The sequence below is a fragment of the Condylura cristata genome, unplaced genomic scaffold, assembly GCF_000260355.1.
Source record: "Condylura cristata isolate star-nosed mole 26May11 unplaced genomic scaffold, ConCri1.0 scaffold00030, whole genome shotgun sequence".
Taxonomy (NCBI): domain Eukaryota; kingdom Metazoa; phylum Chordata; class Mammalia; order Eulipotyphla; family Talpidae; genus Condylura; species Condylura cristata.
The window spans coordinates 18,099,689-18,118,445 of NW_004567131.1; the positions used below are offsets into that span (position 1 = coordinate 18,099,689).

The following is an 18,757-nucleotide window of genomic DNA, read 5'->3' on the forward strand; positions in this document are numbered from 1 at the left end:
AAGAGTTCAGTTCTCTAAGAATTTAACAATTACTACAATCCCAATAAAAATCACAGCAGGATTTTTTTGGGGGAAGGGGATGGAATTATATTTCCATGGGAAACATCTTGGGACAGTTCAGTGAACAGATGACAGATTTTGAAAAACATGATCTGAACTATTCTGAATCTAGCTACCGGTAATGCAGAAATACTTCAGTTTTGGGTCAACATTCCAAATAGAACCCAAAGGTCTAGAAAGAGTAACCTGACTATGTTTTGGAAAACACCTGGGTCTTGGAGCATCCTGGGGCAGAAGTCTCCAGCATGGAGCCTGAGTCCCAATTCTGCCACGTAAGAGCTGCGGGGATTTGGTAATGGAACGGAACCTCCCCAAGCGTCGTCTCCTTCCCCAGACGGTTGATGGACAGTCAAATGTACAGGGAATTAAATGGGCTGAGGCGTGCAAGATGCTTGGCATTCACAGATTCTAAGTGCTACATGAATACTGCTGTTTGCACTACGTCCTGTGTCAGCAGTGGGCACCCCAATTGTGGGGAGCCGATGTTAAAGTGACGACGCGTTAGCGGACAGACAAGGAGGTGTGCAGAAGGGGAGAAGGCCATGTACCACTGCCACTGTGAAATTCAGGCCCCTGGAGGAGGGGAAGGAAGCAGAGTTGTTACAGAACTCTTGACAGGAGTTTCTCACATGTTCCACTTTGCTGAACCCTCATAAAAACACCCCGTTTTCATAGAAGAGGCGCTGGAACACAGGGAGGTAGAGCTGGGGTTCTCAGTCAGATTTTTTTTCTATCTAGAATGGAAACGCCATGAAGGTAGAAGCTGCCTGTTCAATCGCTGCAGGGCTATTGCTGCAAAAATGGCATAACGTGTGAGCCTACCTGCCCTCCCAGCGGGGACGCCTTCCACAGCGCTGCAGCCTGGGATGTGGCCTAAGCAGGGAGAAGGCGCCCAGGTCTTCAGGTGTGCGCCTGAAACAACTAAGCCTCCGAGAGCTGTGTGTGTGTGTTGGGCACGCTCCACCCTCTCTGAGGAGGCTAAATGTGCCCTGTGTTTCACTGTTAGAAAAACAGAACCCATCAATTCTCTAGAAACTTTTTATCCCAACTATTTTTCAGTAATTATCTGAATGGAATGAGGTTGAAAATATAGTATTTTGGTTTGGGTTATTATGTTTCAATCTGAATCCAAAGCATTTTATAGAAACAGGTCACTAATCCTCTGGCCGGTGGGATTCAGAAAAGATCTGATCTAAAAGATGACAATTCCTGGCCCTCCTGGTGGCACAGCAGCTTAAAGGGAAACACTATGAAGCTTTCTGCAGCTACTGCAGCATGAGTTCGATCCCCGGCCAGGGAGGTGACCCACAGGGTGCGGCAGACCTCTCCTGTCTCGCCCACTGCCCCCCTCAGCAGTGTACTTCATCAGCCTGCCTGTTCTGCTCCCCACTGAATCCTCTCACCCCCTGTGCCTCTGGCCTGTACCCTAGTTCTTGTATGCATAAATATTTAATAAAAATAAATAAATAAAGCATGACAATTCCTGTGAGAGCAAGAGAGATGCATCTCAGGCCATCACCACCAGCAGCAGGTACCTGGAAATCCTTGCTGCAACCCCAACACCATGGCTCTTACGGAAAGCGATGGTGAAAACCTGTTCTGCAGCTGCCTCTCATTTCCTCCTCTCATCAGAGAGCTGCAGACTTCACCCAACAGAGATGGCTGAAGGTAGCTGGTCCCCCAGGACAGGATGTGGGGGGTACACCAGCACTCACAAACATCGACTCCCCTCCCTGCCAGCCGACACATGGGAGGATATCCTTGTTCAGCTGTGATGGGGAATTTGCTCCAATCTTTCCAGAGACTTGGGGAACTCAGCCCCGGATATGAGTGTGCATCCTCCTGAAGGGACTGTGCTCAGCGGCTGTGGCTCATCTGTGTTATCCAGATGGAACGCCAATGACCCGCCCACTGATGCAGGAGACAGAAGGGCTGCTTTCCTCTCTGGAAGGAGGGGGAAATTTAAAACAAACAGTACCTCAAAGAAGAAAAATCTGTTGTCCTAAAAGTAAGGGAAGGAAGTGACAAGCCGTTTTGGCTTTTAGGAAAAAAAAAAAAAAAGACGAGGCATATTCCCAGCAGATCTGTAAAAGCTATAAGGAGTTTTGGCAGACGCCCCAGGAATAAATATGAGGGGAAGGTTTGAATTCTTCTTTATGATGAAGATGTATTTATTTCCCTTACAAATCTTCAATTATGAATTCCTCACATAAAAGATATCCTAAGAGACATTGAAGTAATGCCCATTGAAGATTTCAGAATAAATGTGTGCTCTCTGGAGACTCTCGTAGAATGAATGTGATTTTTAACATGAAAAATGCATGCTTGGAAAACTTTCCATCAGACGTAGCAATTTTAAAAATAAAGTAGTTCACTTAGAAGACTTGTGAATTGGAAGCTCTTTGAAAATAAAGCACCTTCTGATGGCAGCTAGGCGGCTCTGGAGTCACTTTGCTTTGCTGCTAATGTCTATGGCTCAGCAGAACACTCATGAGAGAATGAGGAGGACAGGGATGGTGGCGGGGGGTGTGGGGCAGGGGGGTCAGACAGAGGAGAATGAAACCATTGATTAAAAAAATAGCATCCGGTAAATACCTAGTTAAAGCTTGTTTAGAGGGAACTCACATGATTTCCATTGCTTATACTGCGACACGAAAGGGGTCATCATTCTGGCTCCAAGGTTTTCTTATTCCATTGCAATGCTGACAGGGCTGGCATAGGGGAACACAGAAGGCCTGCGAGACCCGACCTCAACGTGCTTGTTTCACATCTACCTTCCATCTCTGGGTATTGTTTAGGGTAGGCATTGTCATTCTCCCCGGGCTCTTTCTGGTAGGCAATTCTTCACTATCAACACCCAAGAGCATGAGGCTATTAGTTAACAAGTGACTTTGTTTGTTCCCCCAATATGAGGGTGGAAAGTGATAATCATTCTACTGTCAGTCTCAATTTCAACTGAGGCCTGTCCAGAAACATCCATTCTACAGAGGGAGGTCACAGCCTTCATGGGTTGTGCCACGTAGCACCCTGGCAAAACCAGGTCCTTGGGCAGTGCTGCGAGGCTGCGCCCCTCAGCAGGGCACTGAGGTCACGACTCAAGTAAAGGCCCCTGAATCCAGCTCGTTGCTAGATCTAAAAGGAATGAACACAGGCAGTGGATATCAGAAAACTTGAAAAGGCTGGAGAGAGACATAGGAAAGAGACAGGGCAAAAGCAAAATGCATGACGATGAAAGAAAACCAAACAGAAACCAGGAGGGATTTACTCCAGCACAAAGTGAAGTGTCTGAGCCGTGACCAGAGCTGGCAGATGCCCATCAGGAAACTTGTCTGCATGGAGAGATGTCAGCTCACTGGTGTCCTCATTGTTAGGTTAGTTCTTAATAAACTTCCTAACAATGGAAGGAAGCGCTAGCATTCAGAGAATGAGAGTGTGGAGAGTTGAGTAATAGCCTGGGTGGATCCCAGGCAAAGCGCATCCCCACGCTGCGCATAACATGTTCCCCAACCCCTTCCCCCACCCCCTTCCCCCACCAAGCAGAAAGTGTCGGAGTTGGGCTAACAGCAGAGCATAGATTTTATATTTTTCAACCAATGATCCATCAGCACATTCTCTACAATGCTGCTGATCAGTGAAGATGAGTCAGCTGCCAGCTTGTTAATCACACAGCCCGACTCCTATTTATAGACACAATATGGCGTTTTGTTTTGTAGAGAGTGGGCGGCTTATGTCCCTGTATTTCCATTCAAGAAGCCAGCATCAGCCTCATTGCTCTATTTCTTTAGGAAAGGATGCTCAGGAACGTTTTTGTTTGGGTGGCTGGCGCAACGAGCCCTGTGAGTCTGCCATTTTCTTCAAATAGGCCGAGGCAAAAAACACTTCTCCCTTGGCCCCTACAATCCTGCTGAAAGCAGAACCACTTGTGACAGCAAATTTCCGAAACAATGCTTAGAACTAATCCTACACTCTCTCCCACTTTCAGACAAGCTATGGAAAGGCCAGGCGTGTTCACTACAAGGACAAATGCTTTTGTCATCTTTGTGATTTTTTTCTTTCGGTTGTTTTGCTATTTCATTTTTTTTCCCCTTGAGAGTGTAAGGAATGGAGGTAGGGAAGAGAGGAACAAACCCTTTGAAGTCCCACAGAAAGGACTTTGGGTGCTTTCTTTGAATTCTGAAAATACAACCAATTGCTTTGTCCTCTCAAAGTCTGTCTGAGCTCTCTGACAATTTGTTACCTGAAGCACACAGAGCCAAAAGCAATTGAGAGAGGCAAACAGAAACTTGGAGGCAATTTCAGGTTCTCACAGGGCAGAGTGAACACAGTGTTCCCTGCGCCCCCCTCCCCCCCTTGTAGGGGTCTGTCAGCAGGTTTACTGGTGAAGAGCTTGTGTGGGGGGTCAGGCTGTGGAGGGCGGGGGCGGGATCTGCCAGCCTGGCTCCAGGGAGCTATGCCTTGAGCTGCCTCAAATCCTCTTTTGCAGGGGCTGGCCTCTTTTGCAGGCCAGGTTATTGCTCAGCAGGTGGGTTCTGATTCTGGGATGAGACCTCACATCCTGTCACAGCCTGGTGAGCAGAGCTCCCCCACAAAAGGACTTGGGATACTGGTTCCAAAGCCTTCCTACAGCCTGAGTCCCATTCCGTGCAGTGCCAGGAGGAGCGTGGCGGACTTGCTTTCATCCCAACACGGGCCGTGCAACTGGGTCGTGAGTGGGCAGCCACCCTGAGCATCTCTGGGAACATGGCCTACAGGTCTCATGCAGAGATCCCTAGGCGTGATTCAACAGGCTCGAGCTCCAAGCTTTAAAATCACTTCAACTACAGGCCCTCCCTGGTGGCGCAGCGGGTTAAAGCACTGCACTAAGAAGCTAAAGCCACTTCTGCATGAGTTCGATCCCCGCCTGCCCGGGAGGAGATCCACATGGCATGGCAGACCTCTCCTGACCCGCCCGCTGCTCCCCTCAGCAGTGTACTTCGTCAATCTGCCTGTTCTGTTCCCCACTCTGTCTCTGGTGAAGCCTCTCACCCTCCACATCTCTGGCCTGTACCCCAGTTCTGTATGAATAAATAAAAAAAAATTAAAAAAAAAATCACTTCAACTACACAGAAACTTTGATTTTGAAAGAAAGGTGCTACCCCTGGCTGAGGGGCATTAAGAAGCATGGACGTCTGACTTTAATAAACAGCAATGACATGTCTTCATTTCTTTAGTATCTCAAACTTCAGATGCCAAGTACTGAATGTCAGTAATTTGAAAGGAAAGTATGAACTCTAGTTAAATACAAAAATCACTTGCAAAGTTACTAATAGATTAGAACTTGTATCCGTTTTACATTAATAAATGTTATGCAAATTCTTTGAGGGGAGAGGTTATAGCTTGAAAGTAGAGTGTGTGTAGTCTCTACCTACGTTTGAGAACCAGAAAAGATGTTTACTTCTGAAAAATGAGCAGTGTTGTTATAAATCTCAGTGACATCACAACTTGGACACAGAAAGGGTTAGAAGGATGAATGAAAGGTAATCAGGGTGGATGCTGATTGCACAAGGAGCCTGTTCTGGTAAAATTAACCTCTCAACATCCAAACCAGTGTGGTTGGTGACACAGTACAGGTTCAGGGACAGTGTTGGTGGCAGGTACATGAGGGGCACTGGCAAGACCTGAAGTACTATAGTACTATACTCTCTGGGAATATAGAAAGTTCTTGAAACACAGAACATTCAGGATGCTTGCTAGCATTCCTTCAAAATTTAATTTTGGTGGTCTTGGCAATGGTTTTTTTTTTTTTTCACCTCAAAAGCTAAGGCAACAAACGCAAAAAGAATGTGATGACATCAAGCTAGAAATATCCATCAATGAAATGAGCCAGCAACAAACTGAATGTGTGAGAATATTGCTACATCACATATCTGATGGGACTGATACCCTAAATGCATAGGGAACTCATACAAGTCAACAGCAAAACAACCAAAACAACCAAAACTCACTGATTAAAAAATGGGTAGAGGATCTGAACAGTATTTTCCCAAAGAAGATATGCAAGAAAAGATGCTCAGCATCATTAATCCTCAGGGAATCACAAAGCATAATCACAATGCAATAATGTGTGTAAGAATGGCTATTATCAAAATGAGGTAACAAGTGTTGGTACGGGTGTGGAGAAAGTGCCAAAACCCTTGTACACTGTTAGGGAATTTAACTGGTATCACCACTATGGACAACAGTATAGAGGTTTCTTGATGCTACAATATGATCCAGCAATTCCACCTCTGGATATATATTCAAAGTAAATGAAAACACTAACTTGAAAATATCTCTGTAGCATCCTCCTCATTGCTGTATCATTTGCAGGAGCCAACCAAGTGTTGACTCTTGCAAATAATCTAAGAGTCTGTTGATGGTGAGTGGATATGGTCTCTTACACACAGAATAGAATATTATTTAGCCATAAAAAGAACAAAATTCTCTGAATTGGAGAAAATATGTGCATATCCTACATGTGACAAGGGGCTCGTATCAATGATCTACAAAGAGCTCATACAGCAAACACAAAACAACCCCGATCAAAAAATTGGTAGAAAAGCTCAATAGGCACATGCAGAGAGTCGATGGACATGAACAAATGCTCACCATCATTTATGACAAGGGAAATGCAATTCAAAACCACAATGAGATACCACCCCAAACCTGTGAAAATGGCCCATCTTAAAAAAAAAAATCCAAAACTAAGAAATCCTCTGCTGAGGATGCAGAGAAAAAGGAACCCTCTTATACTGTTGGTGGGAATGTAGGCTGGTCTAGCCCCTGTGGAAAGCTATGTGGAGGTTCCTCAAAATACTAAAAATGACCCAATAATCCCACAATTAGGTATCTACTCAGCGAACACAAAAACACTGATTTAAAAGGAAACCTGCATTCCAGTGTTTACTGCATTGATATTTACAATAGCTAAAATAGGGAAACAACCTAAATGTCCCCCAAAAGATGACTGGACCAAGAAGATATGGTATATATATGTACAATGGACAATTACTCAGTGATCAAAAATGTATGCCATTTGCAGCAACATGAATAGAGCTGAATGAGATTACACTAAGTGAAATAAGTCAGAAGAAGAAAGATAAATACCAGTTGGTTTCACTTATATGTGTAATATAGAGAGAAACCAAAGACAAACCAGGAGACCATGGAGCTGAGGCATTCAGAAGTGGGGGAGAAGAAGAGAGGGATGGTGAAAATCCAAGGGGAAAGAGCATACTGGACTATGGCTGAGCCTCCCAGAGGGGAAGGTGGTGGGGCGGAGCGCCCAATGGAGGGAAGGCCAGTGGAGGATGACTGGGGCTTTGGTAGTGGTGTGGTGAGGTGACATACATTTGTAAAGGTATACCCTCTACCCCTCAGACATGAACGTCAACATTACCTCAATACATGTAACTTAAAAAAATAAAACAGAATGACATAAAGTTTGTATCTTACTCATGGACCTTAAGAGTATCATGCTAAATGAAGGAAAACAAATTACTATAATCATGTGGAATCTAGAAACACACCCCTACCCCTAGCTCACAGACACCGAGAACAGGTGGAGGTTGTCTGGGATGGTGGTCTGGAGGGTGAGGAAATGGTAGAAGGGATAAAAAGGTACAGACTTTCAGTTATAAAACCAACTTGAATAAACAACTTTGAATTGTGTGTGTCTGTTTAAAGATCCACTCATTTATGCTTAGAACTAGGGCACAGGCCAGAGGTGTGGAGGTGAGAGGATTCACCAGAGACAGAGTGGGGAGCAGAACAAGCAGATGTACTGAAACACACTGTTGAGGGGATCGAACTCGTGCTGCCGTGGCTGCGGATAGCTTCACAGTGCTGTGCTTTAACCTGCTGCACTGCCAGAGAGAGGCCTGATTTGTGCTTTGAGCACCTAATGTTTGTGGAGCACTGGATTAGTTTAGAGAAAGAATTAAGCCAAATTTAGTTTCTCAAAATGCATCTTTTCTCGTATGAAGCAGTAGGCAAAGGAGAGAAAGTAACTGGTCACAGGCCAAATAGGATATAGGGTTGCATGTATCATTTTCCGAATGAAAGGGAAAGCATAGGGCCTGGCAGGTAGAATAAAAAGTGTTTTAAATCAGCACTGCCCTGAAGGCCCATCTGTGGGAGCACGTGACTAGGAAATTCTCAGCAAGCAGTGAGACACGAGGCCTCAGAAGGACAAAAGGCAGCTGCAGAGATTTTGAAGCCAAGGGCTAGATTTCCACATGAGGTGATGGAAACCTCCCTGTCAGGTGGGACCACCAGGGCTTCTCCACACAGACAAGAAAGAGGGTGGGAGCATACACAGTCTGGTGGGAGTGATGGCCCGTCACACGTTCTAGTAATTTCCTGTGCTGACTGCTGGACGGTTCCTGTTGCAGGCCTCCCGTCCACTGCCCATCGTCTTTCCTAAGTCCAGGGATGGAGTCCTCCCCCTGAGCTTTGTCCTTCGAGGCCAGTCTTTGGACTTTTATTCTCAGGCTGGACACAGTCCACCGCTGCGTCCTGCTCTGTCATGGGGTGAGGCTCACAGCCTTCCCCTTACTTACTCGGCGGCAGGGTGCAGGCAGGGTGAGGGCTGAGGGTCGGCACCTGCAGATGGAGCCACTCTGAGTGGGGAGGCCCCAGACCGTAGCCGCCTCCACCATTTCCCAGCCAGCTTAGCCTGGGGCTCCTGTCACTGAGTTATTGAGCATTTAAAACTAATGTATCAGGAGGAGGAGTCTTGTATTAACTATGGGAGGGGAGCAAAGAGGGCTTTCTCTGGCTTTGTCTCTAGCCCACTGGGTCGATGACTGACGTCAGCCTGATGGCAGTAACAGAGATGAACTGACTAAAGCTATGATGAATGGACTGGTCTATTGGAGGCCTGGGTCTCCTGGCTGATACTGGTTCTAACTCAGGACAGCCTGAGTGAGAGGACAGCCTCCTCTGTAGCTGCTCTCTCTGGGTTTACTGGCTTGTCTCCTGGACATGGGCCAAAGATAATGGCCCTGGCAGAAGGACTAGGACACAGGTTTAAAAGTGAGGAAATCCTGAGCAACACAGCCACCTCTGGTGTTTATGTGTCTGCAGTTCTCAAACTGTGGTGCCGGGGCCGGTAGTGTCAGCATTATTTGGGGGTCTGCTAGAAATGTGATTTCTCAGCACCCCCCCCCCCCACATCTACAGACTCAGATACTCTGGAGGTGGAGCCAGTGATCGGAGTCTGAACCTCCCTCCAAGTGCTTCTGGTGCAGGTGGAAATGTGAGAGCCCCAGACCTGGGAGAATCCATTCTCTCTGCCAGGTTTCGCAGGAGAAACCCAGAAGCATAGCAGAGACATGGTTCCCTCACCCCCACTAAGGCTAAAGGTTGAGTCGGGCTTATTTGTGGCTGGCGCTGTTGTTTAGCGGGTGCATAAATCCAGGTCAAACCTGAGACTGAGTTGAGCAGGGATTAGCATGTCTAAAAGACCAACTCAAGGCAAGCTGGCTCCGGCTGTGGCCCCTGCCAGTCAGCAGGGGACCAGAGTGGCCGGAACTGGAGGTAGAAGTCTTAGTCCTTGAACGCATTCTCTTTGGTGATGTAAGACAACATTCTCTACACTTTTGACCGTAAACCTCTGGGCCTTAGAATTATCACTGGGCTCATTGCACTGATGAAAAACTCAAGAACCTGGGATGGGGAGGTGTATGGTGGACCCATCAGGGAGCTGGTGCACGCAGACCCAGGTTTGGCGGGGCCTGAGGCCTATATAATTTTGGTGACTCCTTAATAAAGAACCCAAAATGCATTAGGTTTGCAGATTTTACCAAAACACATGGCCGGAGGCTTGCCCAACGAGGGACCTGGGGTAGACGCTCCTTCAGCCCCACGGCCCAGGGTCAGGACGGGCACACATCTCTCCTCTGTGCATTAGGTCCGGACTCGATCCTGCCACAACTTGACACCTGGGCCCAGAAGCTCACTGGACAGCTTTCAGCATCTCCCTCGCTGCCTCGTTTTCTCTTTGATTTCACTGGTGTTTGCAGTTACTCCACTAGGCTACAGGCACGCACCAGCAAGCACAGGGGGCAGACTTCTCAGCATATTTCACAGCTCAGAGGCAAGGTAATGCGGCACAAGAAGAATCAGGCTTTGGCCTAGGGGTCTGGGAGTGGCCATTAATGCTGTACCTTCCTAGTATTTTCCAGCAAACATTGTCCCCCTCTCTGCAAACCGCTTCCCACTTTGTCATTTCCACCAACAGCATCACACCTCCCAAAGGTGGGCCAGCTCCCCGTATCTCAAGCCAATAACTCGACACACAAGTGATCAGTCAGCGGAAGCAGCCCAGCCAGTCTTGGGGTGCTTGTGCTATGGCTCTAGGACAGCAAGATGCTGCTTCCCACAGGAACGAGAAGGTCTGGAATGAAGTCTCGAGCAGTTTACTGGGGATGGAATGTGGCAGCGCTCGGCACCAGAGCCCGACCGTCAGCCTTCCTTGGTGTCATTCTCCTCCCGTGACACACAAGTGAACCGCAGCTCTGTCCTGGGAGTGGACATTCCTGGTGGCTAGCCATCAGCACTCAGGAGGCGCTGAGGGACCCAGAGAGACTTCTGTGACCAGCAGCCCTTCCCACACTGCCTGCCTCTACTGCTCCGCTGGTCCCCAGCCTTTGGCATTCTTGGCAGTTTCCTCAGATTCCCTTTGGCTCACAACAGAGGCCTCGAAACCAGAGCCAGCTCCTGGCAGGCAGCTAGCTGCCCCACAGCTGCTGGCTGCCTTCTCCTTCCTCAGAGCCACACGCGGGCTGAAGCAGGGCGCAGGAGAGCTGCTTGCACACGCTCATAAAACCACCCTATGACCCAGCAGTCCCGCTTCTGAGTCTGCATCCAAAGGAAACAAAGACACTGACTCAGAAAGGCCTCTGTACCCAAGGCTCGAATAATTAAAAAATCATGCAAACATGGCATTACATTCAATATATCGCCAAGCTATAGTAATGACCTAAGTGCCAGTGATGGATGAACGCGTAAAGAAAATGCATGTAAACATACACACACAAAACCAAGGCATATCATTTAGTCATCAAAACGAATTAAATGCACGGAGCACGAGGGCAGTAAGTGAAGACAGAGACTACCACTGTGTGATCTCACTGGTAAGCAGAACCTTCAGCAAACAACCTTGGAGCTCGTGGGCACAGGGAGCAGAGTGCTGGTTGCTCACCTGAGGACAGGAGACTTCCGCTGCTGCCACTGATGATCTTCCCTTTGCTGCCCATGTTGGCCAGCTTGGAGGTCTTCAGTGTTCCTGTCTCTGTCAGGTCAATGGCGATCTCGCTCAGACTTCGTGCAGCATGGATTTTAGACTAGAGAATGAGACGAAATCAGGCAGTGAAGGGAACATTCACCTCTGAGCAAGAATACCCTGGCCTGCCATCCTGAAGTTTAGCAAGCTACCTTATTGCTCATCTTGCAACATTTAAAAAAAAATAATTGGAGCCCTCCCTGGTAGCACAGTGGGTTAAAGCACAGCACTGCAACCAAACTGCAGTTGCTTCAGTGCAAGTTTGATTCCCAGTCTGAGGTGGCCCACATGGCGCAGCAGACCTCTCCTGACCCGCCCACCGCTCCCCTCAGCAGTGTACTTCCTCCATCTGCCTGTTCTGCTCCCCACTCTGTCTCTGGTGAATCCTCTCACCCTCTGCATCTCTGGCCTGTACCCCAGTTCTGTATGCATAAATAAATCTTAAAAAAATAATTCATATTATATATTTTACATCGGTTTTTTTTAAACAATGTTTGCTTTCTTTTCTCAAGTGTAGACCCCATAGAATTTCCACCACCAGCTCACCCCTGCACCATCACCACGTCCCTATGCTCTTCCCATCCTCATTTTGATCCCTCTCCTTCCATTACAGAATGTCTGATGTATAGTTGTCTATTTTAGTTTTGCTGTGTTGTTTATTGTTATTAGTTTTTCCTCTGATCCCTTGTTTGGTTCCCCTGTATTCCTCCTGTAAATAAAACCATCTGATATTTTCCTTTTTCCTTCTGACTCATCTCACTGAGTGTAATTCCTTCTAGAGCCATCCACATTGCTATAAATGGCAGGAGTTTATCTTTTTGATTGCTGAATAGTATTCCACAGTATATACGTACCACGTCTAGATCCAGTTTTCCATTTTTGGGCATTTGGGTTGCTGCAGTTTTTTAAGTGACCCTGTCCCTGCCCCATCACTAAGAGTTCTGCAGAAGTAGACAGAGCCTAAGAATTTTCCAAGCCTGTTATTCTACAGGCTGCACTACACTTCAGAGCATGGGCTCTGGAGTTGGGCAGACCTGGCTGAGGTCCAGACTTTGTGAAAGTCACCTAACCTCACTGAGTCTCATTCCCAAGTATAACTCAGGAACACCACACATGCCACCCCAGGCTTTCGTAGGGTCAGAGGCAGGAAAGCATGTGAAAGACTTTGTCCCTCTCTGCCTGGTATTCAACACAGAGCGGCAACTATAATTATTTTGCTCTTAGAGGGGGAGGGAAAAAAATACATCAGCATTGTGAATGTTTTAAGAGATGTTTGGGTAAATTCATGAAGTTCCAATGAGCTTGGAAGTGATGTAAAGCTCTTAAGTGGAGAGCTGTGGACGGTTCAGAGGACTGACACGCTCTCGGCCTGACATGCTCACAGCATGTCCTGTGGAAAAGCCTCAGGCAGTGCCCGATTTGGCACTGCACTGTCTTGTTATCTAAATGTCTTTGCCAAAGTCTCCAGCTCGTGGGAAAACCCCACTCCATTTATTCCATGTATTAATTGGTCCAATTTAGCGGACAGTAACAGCAGGTTAGAATAATTAGAAAAGGACCGTGCATTCACAATTGTATTCCTGAAGGAATGGTGTGTAGTAAAGCTGATCTCCACGGGTAAGCGAAATGGGCTTGCATTTTCTCCCTTAGGAAATCAATTTTTGTGGTAACATTGAAGGCAACTGACTACTATACCATGAATTTTATGGGAACAAACATAAATGCTACTCTAAGCCGTGTGCTGGCTGACCTTCCAGTTCCTACACCGTCTCGGACACACCGAGAGAGCTGAGGGTCACGGTCAAGTTTTAGTCACATGTGTGCCTTCCCATCTGGTCCATGGGAGACCAGCTCCTTGCCACACACAGGAGAAGACTGGCAGCGGGGAGTCAGCGGGGGCCAGGCAGGGAGCTCACCGCCAGCCCGCTCCCCCTTATTTACACCATCCTTTTGTACCCAGGTGCCCACAGACTGTCTAAACCTCCATGACCTCGCCCTTCCTCCAGCCTCCATACTGCTGCCAACACTGGTGAAAGATGATGACTTCCGGCCACTAAGCACTTCCCTGATGTCAACAAGATTCAAGTCCAAGAGGCAGAGGAAATGCAGGGACTTTGCTTGTTTTGTTCACTGGGCATGAAGGGCCATTCTCCTCCTTTCTCGATCATGGGTCCTGCTTCCACCAATGTCTCCTTTCTAACCTCCAATTTTCATCTCTGCGTTCAGAAGCGAGTCAACTTCCTCAGGTTTGGCCTTCCTTGCTCATAAAATCCCAGCTGCCAGGCCCTCGTAAGTTCTGGCTTGCAGCAGAGAACAGGAAGTGCTTTTCATTGCATGTGGACACAGCACATCCACAGCACCCATCTGGCTAAGCTCTCTCCTCTGTGCAGGCCAGGAAGCACCACCCTTGACTCCTTGCCTTTCAGCACCACATTGTTACCAAGGCCCACGCTTATGGCTAGGTCAGAATAACTCAGACATTGGCAAATTCAGCATGATGGGAAGGACCCAAAGTCAGAAAGACCTGGATTAGAATCTCAGCTAATCTTAATTAACCACTTTTTGAGTTTCATGCTCAACCACTTTGATGCCCAGATCTCTTAAAACACCTATCAATGACTTGTAGTATAGCTAAATTAAGTAATAAAGGTAAAAGGCCATTGGTTCTAGAAAAGGACACAAATTAGGGTCTGGCAATAATTTGTTAAATGAGGTTAGATGAGGACTTCACCTGTTATCTTGGTAATTTCATTAATCACAGGAAGACTTGTCTGCCACCAGCCATACATCAATCTCAGAGGCAGAAAACAAAATATAGAAAAGGAGTCAACAGAGGAGCCTTCCCAGGGGAGGCTGGATTCTTAGCAGCTTTAGAAACAACTGGTGTCTGTCCTAGAATGGAAACAGCATGATGGTGGAATGGACGTGGTGAGAAAGAACACTAAGAGGAAGTGAGTGTGGACAGGAGAAGCTTTTGTGTTGTAAAGAGACAGTATTTTGGAGCAACCCCAAAGGCCTGCACACTGCTGATCATTTGCTAGAAGGCTGTTGCCACACAAAGGTTATTATTACTCATTGCAAGGTTCTAGTTCCCAGACCCAGCTTTCAAGCTTCCTTTGCTCTATGTGGACTAAGACTAGCAGACTAGATCTGGGACAGGGGTGGGGGCAGCGGGGGGTGGTGCAGAGGCGGGAGGAGAATTAAGAAGGAAAGATGTTTGGATCAGAGGCCAACTCAAGAAGTCCCCACTCGTAGAGTTCAGAGGGAAATTATCTTATGTTTATGCTAAACAATTTGAGCTCTCAAATGTTTTCCTCCAATGTCCAAGAGGAATTCCTTGGTTTCAGGCTTGGGAGGTTGCCAGGATCCAGCTGACACTCCTGATCTTTGGGGTGAGCATGGAGAAGCTACCACTTGTAACTGTTGTCTATGCGGGCTGCCTTTCTGAATGAGTCACAGGAACACAACCGTGTGGCCTCCATCTCCCATCTTTAGTGATGGAGCATGGTGTGCATGTGGGGGGGGGGGAGACAGAGAGACAGAGACAGAGAGACAGAGAGAGACAGAGAGAGAGACAGAGACAGAGAGACACACAGAGAGAGAGAGAGACACACAGAGAGAGAGACACACACAGAGAGAGAGACACACACAGAGAGAGACACACACAGAGAGAGACACACACAGAGAGAGAGACACACAGAGAGAGAGACCAACCAAGATCCCTTCTTAAATGGCCCTTAAAGAAAATAACCAAGTGCCAGGGGAAAAGCATGAGACTTGTTGGCTACCCAACTTCCCTGCTGACTCAAACCACTAGACCACACTTGTTTGTGGGTGATAAGCATCACTTGGGAGCTGGGCTTTGCTGCAGCACTTCAGAAAAAGGAATGGCTGGCATGGCCAGATACAGCAGTGTGAAGCAATGGCTAGTGTGCCCGCCAACACCGGCTGTTCTGAAATAGCTGGAAGCTTTTCATCCAGGCCTGTCAGCCATCACTCAGCCAGAGGCCAGCCTGCCTACTGGAGGTAGATCACATCACTCTTCTCTAAAGAATGGCATTCCAACCAGGAGAGGTATTGTAAAGTAATTCCTAAGAGTAATTTTATTAAGCCTGATTTAATTTAAGGAACTTTTGAAGAATTTAAGCTTTACGCAAGCATTGGCTGGGGAACTGTGTGCCAAATTTATCGTGATAATAATAGCACAGATCTCCAAAGCAACTCTACAGATAAGTGTCATCAGGAATTTCCCTTGCTAGTCTTTAATTGGGGAAAGCAGAGCATGAGCACAAAGGCCTTGTCCAGGACCAGAGAGCTGAAGCGAGAATCCCGGCCGGGATACCTTGTGTCTCATCTGTCACTGTGGGTGCGGAATTGGCCCCTCTGAGCAATGCAAGACCAGGGGTCAGGAATGTGTGTGAGTGCCAAGCTTACTGGGGGGGGACCCTGTATTCCTGGGAGCATGTGACTTCCTTCCTTCCTCCCTCCCAGGCAGCTACAGGGCAGCCCAGCTGAAATGTCCAATTGCTGCAGGTATCTGGCTTGGCCTCTTCAAAGATAATTTTGTAAAAAAGTGAACTTCACTGTTTTATGGTGGGTTACTTGTTGCCATCCCTGGGTGTCCCTGTAAGCCTGGTGAACAAGCTTCTCCAGCTGTGGAGCAAGATCATCTTCCACACCAGGGATGAAGATCCCAAACAAGAGGCCTTCTAAGTGACCCCGATGTCTAAGCCATCTCTCTGCAAAAACCAGCCAGGAAGGGAGGGCACAGCAGGCCCCACACTGCCCTGGCAGTGAGATGCGCCGTTTCCCCTTTTAAAGCTGTGGTATGGGTGTGTGTGTGGGGGTGGGGGGGCTCACCATCCACTGCTGGGCAACGGTGGGCCTTTGGTGGGCAAAGGCCCACGGCATTGGCGTCCAGCTCTTCCCTCTGGAGGGCATAATGCGGACAACCACCTACTGTTTCAGTCAAAAGCACAAATCACAACACTTTTGGTTCTTTGTTTTGATCGAAGTGGGCCTCATCACAGCCAGAAGAGCTGTGGAATACTCTCATCATTCCTGACACCAAAGATAAGCTGTTTCCATTCATCCTAGAAAATGACTCAAAATGGGGGTCAGGAAGAGCGTGACTGCTGACTTGAAACCAAGTTACAACTCAAGGGATTGTTTCCTCCCCACCCTGCCCCATCTCTCTTACCTGCCTCCCTCTTGATCCCAGCTCTTTCCCCTAACTTCTCTCCCCAAGCCAGGAAAAGAGCAATCTGCCCAAAGTGGGGGGGGGCTCTGGGGACCCAACAAGGCACTGATCCAACAAACAAATCTTGGCTCAGTCATTCCGGGGTCCTGCCACCACCTCCCCTCCCAAGAAGTCACACAATGGAGGAGAGCCTCCCCTGGGGGGTGGGCGCTACTGGGCCAGCCCCCAGGCCAGCTCTCTATTCCACACAACTCCCCCCATCCTCCCAACCCCCCCACAGTGGGAGCCAGAGCAAGGTGCAGGTCTCATCCTGCTGTGGCTCTGGCTTTCCACTTGAAGGGGAGCGAAGGGGAGCGGCGGTGGGGGCGGGGGGGCGCATGGAGAATGGGAAACAAGCTGGGTAACAGGGGCCGTAGTGTTGATATAAGCCCTGTGTGAACCAGGGAGACGTCATTCTCCCACTCACCAGAAAATGCACCGCCACGGATGTCTGCATCAGGGCTGGGGCCAATCTCCTCGGAGGATGACTGTTTACCCAGGCCTGAGGCTGCAGGTCTACCTTAGGCAAGCAGTGCTGTTGCCTTTTTTTTTTCTTTCCTTCATCTTTCCAGTTTTGCATTTTTAAAAAGTGGAGCTGGCAACTGAAAATGCCTGGAGGGTTTTCACAGCAATTATTCTAAACAGGTAAGTGGTGTCTATTAGTTGAAAACGGTTATTTTTTTTTTTTCAAAAGAAAACAATATGCCACTGTTTAAACACCAAAAAGGGCTTGACTGCTTGCTCTAGGAGTTTCCAGAGGTTCAAAAGCACAGCTGAAATTCCTCAAAAGGGCCCTACCTGGCAGTAGGAAATGGCTGGAGAGGCTCTGACTGTGACTGTGCAGAAGGCTGTTGGCCAAGGTGCAGACAGCCAGCCCTCCTGAAGAATTCACCTCATTCCCCACTCCATAGCCTAACGGCAAGTCCCTGCCTGTGTGCAGTGCCTTCCACCACCCAGTTCTCAATCCCTCAAGTTCAAGATCGAGGCAAGGGTCCTTGTCCCCAGCAAACAGCTCTCAGCACGGAGAGGTCTGATCACGGCCAAGACCCGCTCAGCCCAGAAGGGTGCTTACCTTACTCTGCTTTCTGTCCAGGTAGAACTGGTGTTGGCTAATGGCCATAGCCCAAATGGACTTGATTAACGCTGGACACGCGTACCACGTATGCACTGCTATGCCACTGTGTCCAAATGTCCTTCTTGTCACTGAAGCCCTGGCAAAGCAAGAGTCAGGAGGTTAAGCCAAATTTATAAGGGAAATCACGGTTCAGAAACAACACACACACACACACACACACACACACAGTTACTTCAGGAAACTGGCTGGAATAGGCCTTTTATTTGTGAAGTAAAAACTAAGATACATCTACTTAGCGAAAGGATTATTATCATCAAGTTAATTAACATATCACTGCCTCCCATATTTGTGTATGTGAGAAGAGTACCTAAAATCTACTGTTAGCTCATTTCTAGGATGACCTCTCTACTTACTCATCCTCAAGAACTTCAGCTGTTGACCCTCTGACCGACATCTTTCCCAGCCTCCCTGTCTCTGCTAGCAGTTCTACAGTCTGCTTCTAGGGTTTTGGCGTTAGACTCTACTTACATAGAAATGAGAGGACACAGTGTCTGACCTAGCTCACTCGGTGGAATGTCCTCCAGTTCCATCTGTGGTTCTGCAAGTACAGAACCTCCTTTTTAAAGGCTCTATAATATTCTGTTGTATAAATATCCATGAATTATTCATCTGTCAACACTTAGATTGTTTTCATATCTCGGCTATTGTAAATAGTACTGATCTTTTGATTCACTTTCACTTCAGAGTTTAGAATTTGACCAAGTCATTGCCTTGTCTGGGTTAAGAGGGGTCACTCCAGGTCACTGACTAGTCCTCTCTTGAGCTTCAGCTCCTGGCAATGGGCCAAGACAAATGTCAGAGACAGGAAAAACCCTTTGACAATGTCCTTTACTAACCCAGCAATTCTGCCTATGGTAATAAAAGATGAGTAAAGTTTCTTCTAGTTAGCACAGGTCATGGCATCAGATGGAATCAAGACTTCTTATGTTCCTCCACAATATTCCTTGAAGGACAACTATCCTCAGAGGGCTGCAGTGTGTGAAGACTCAGGAGAGGGAAGAACGAAGAAAAGGGCCGG

At 47.6% G+C, this 18,757-nt stretch overlaps 1 protein-coding gene across 2 annotated transcripts in view; it reads right to left on the minus strand.

Moving 5' to 3' along the window:
* The window catches only part of FRMD4A (FERM domain containing 4A), a 402,633-nt gene that overhangs the window by 28,127 nt on the left and 355,749 nt on the right, over nucleotides 1–18,757 (minus strand). For both annotated transcript variants that reach the window (XM_012731291.1, XM_012731292.1), the window contains exons 13-14: nucleotides 17,677–17,815; nucleotides 11,285–11,426 (exon numbers count right to left, since the gene is read on the minus strand). In XM_012731291.1, the coding sequence (XP_012586745.1) occupies nucleotides 11,285–11,426; nucleotides 17,677–17,815 (281 nt within the window). The remainder of the gene's footprint in view (nucleotides 1–11,284; nucleotides 11,427–17,676; nucleotides 17,816–18,757) is intronic.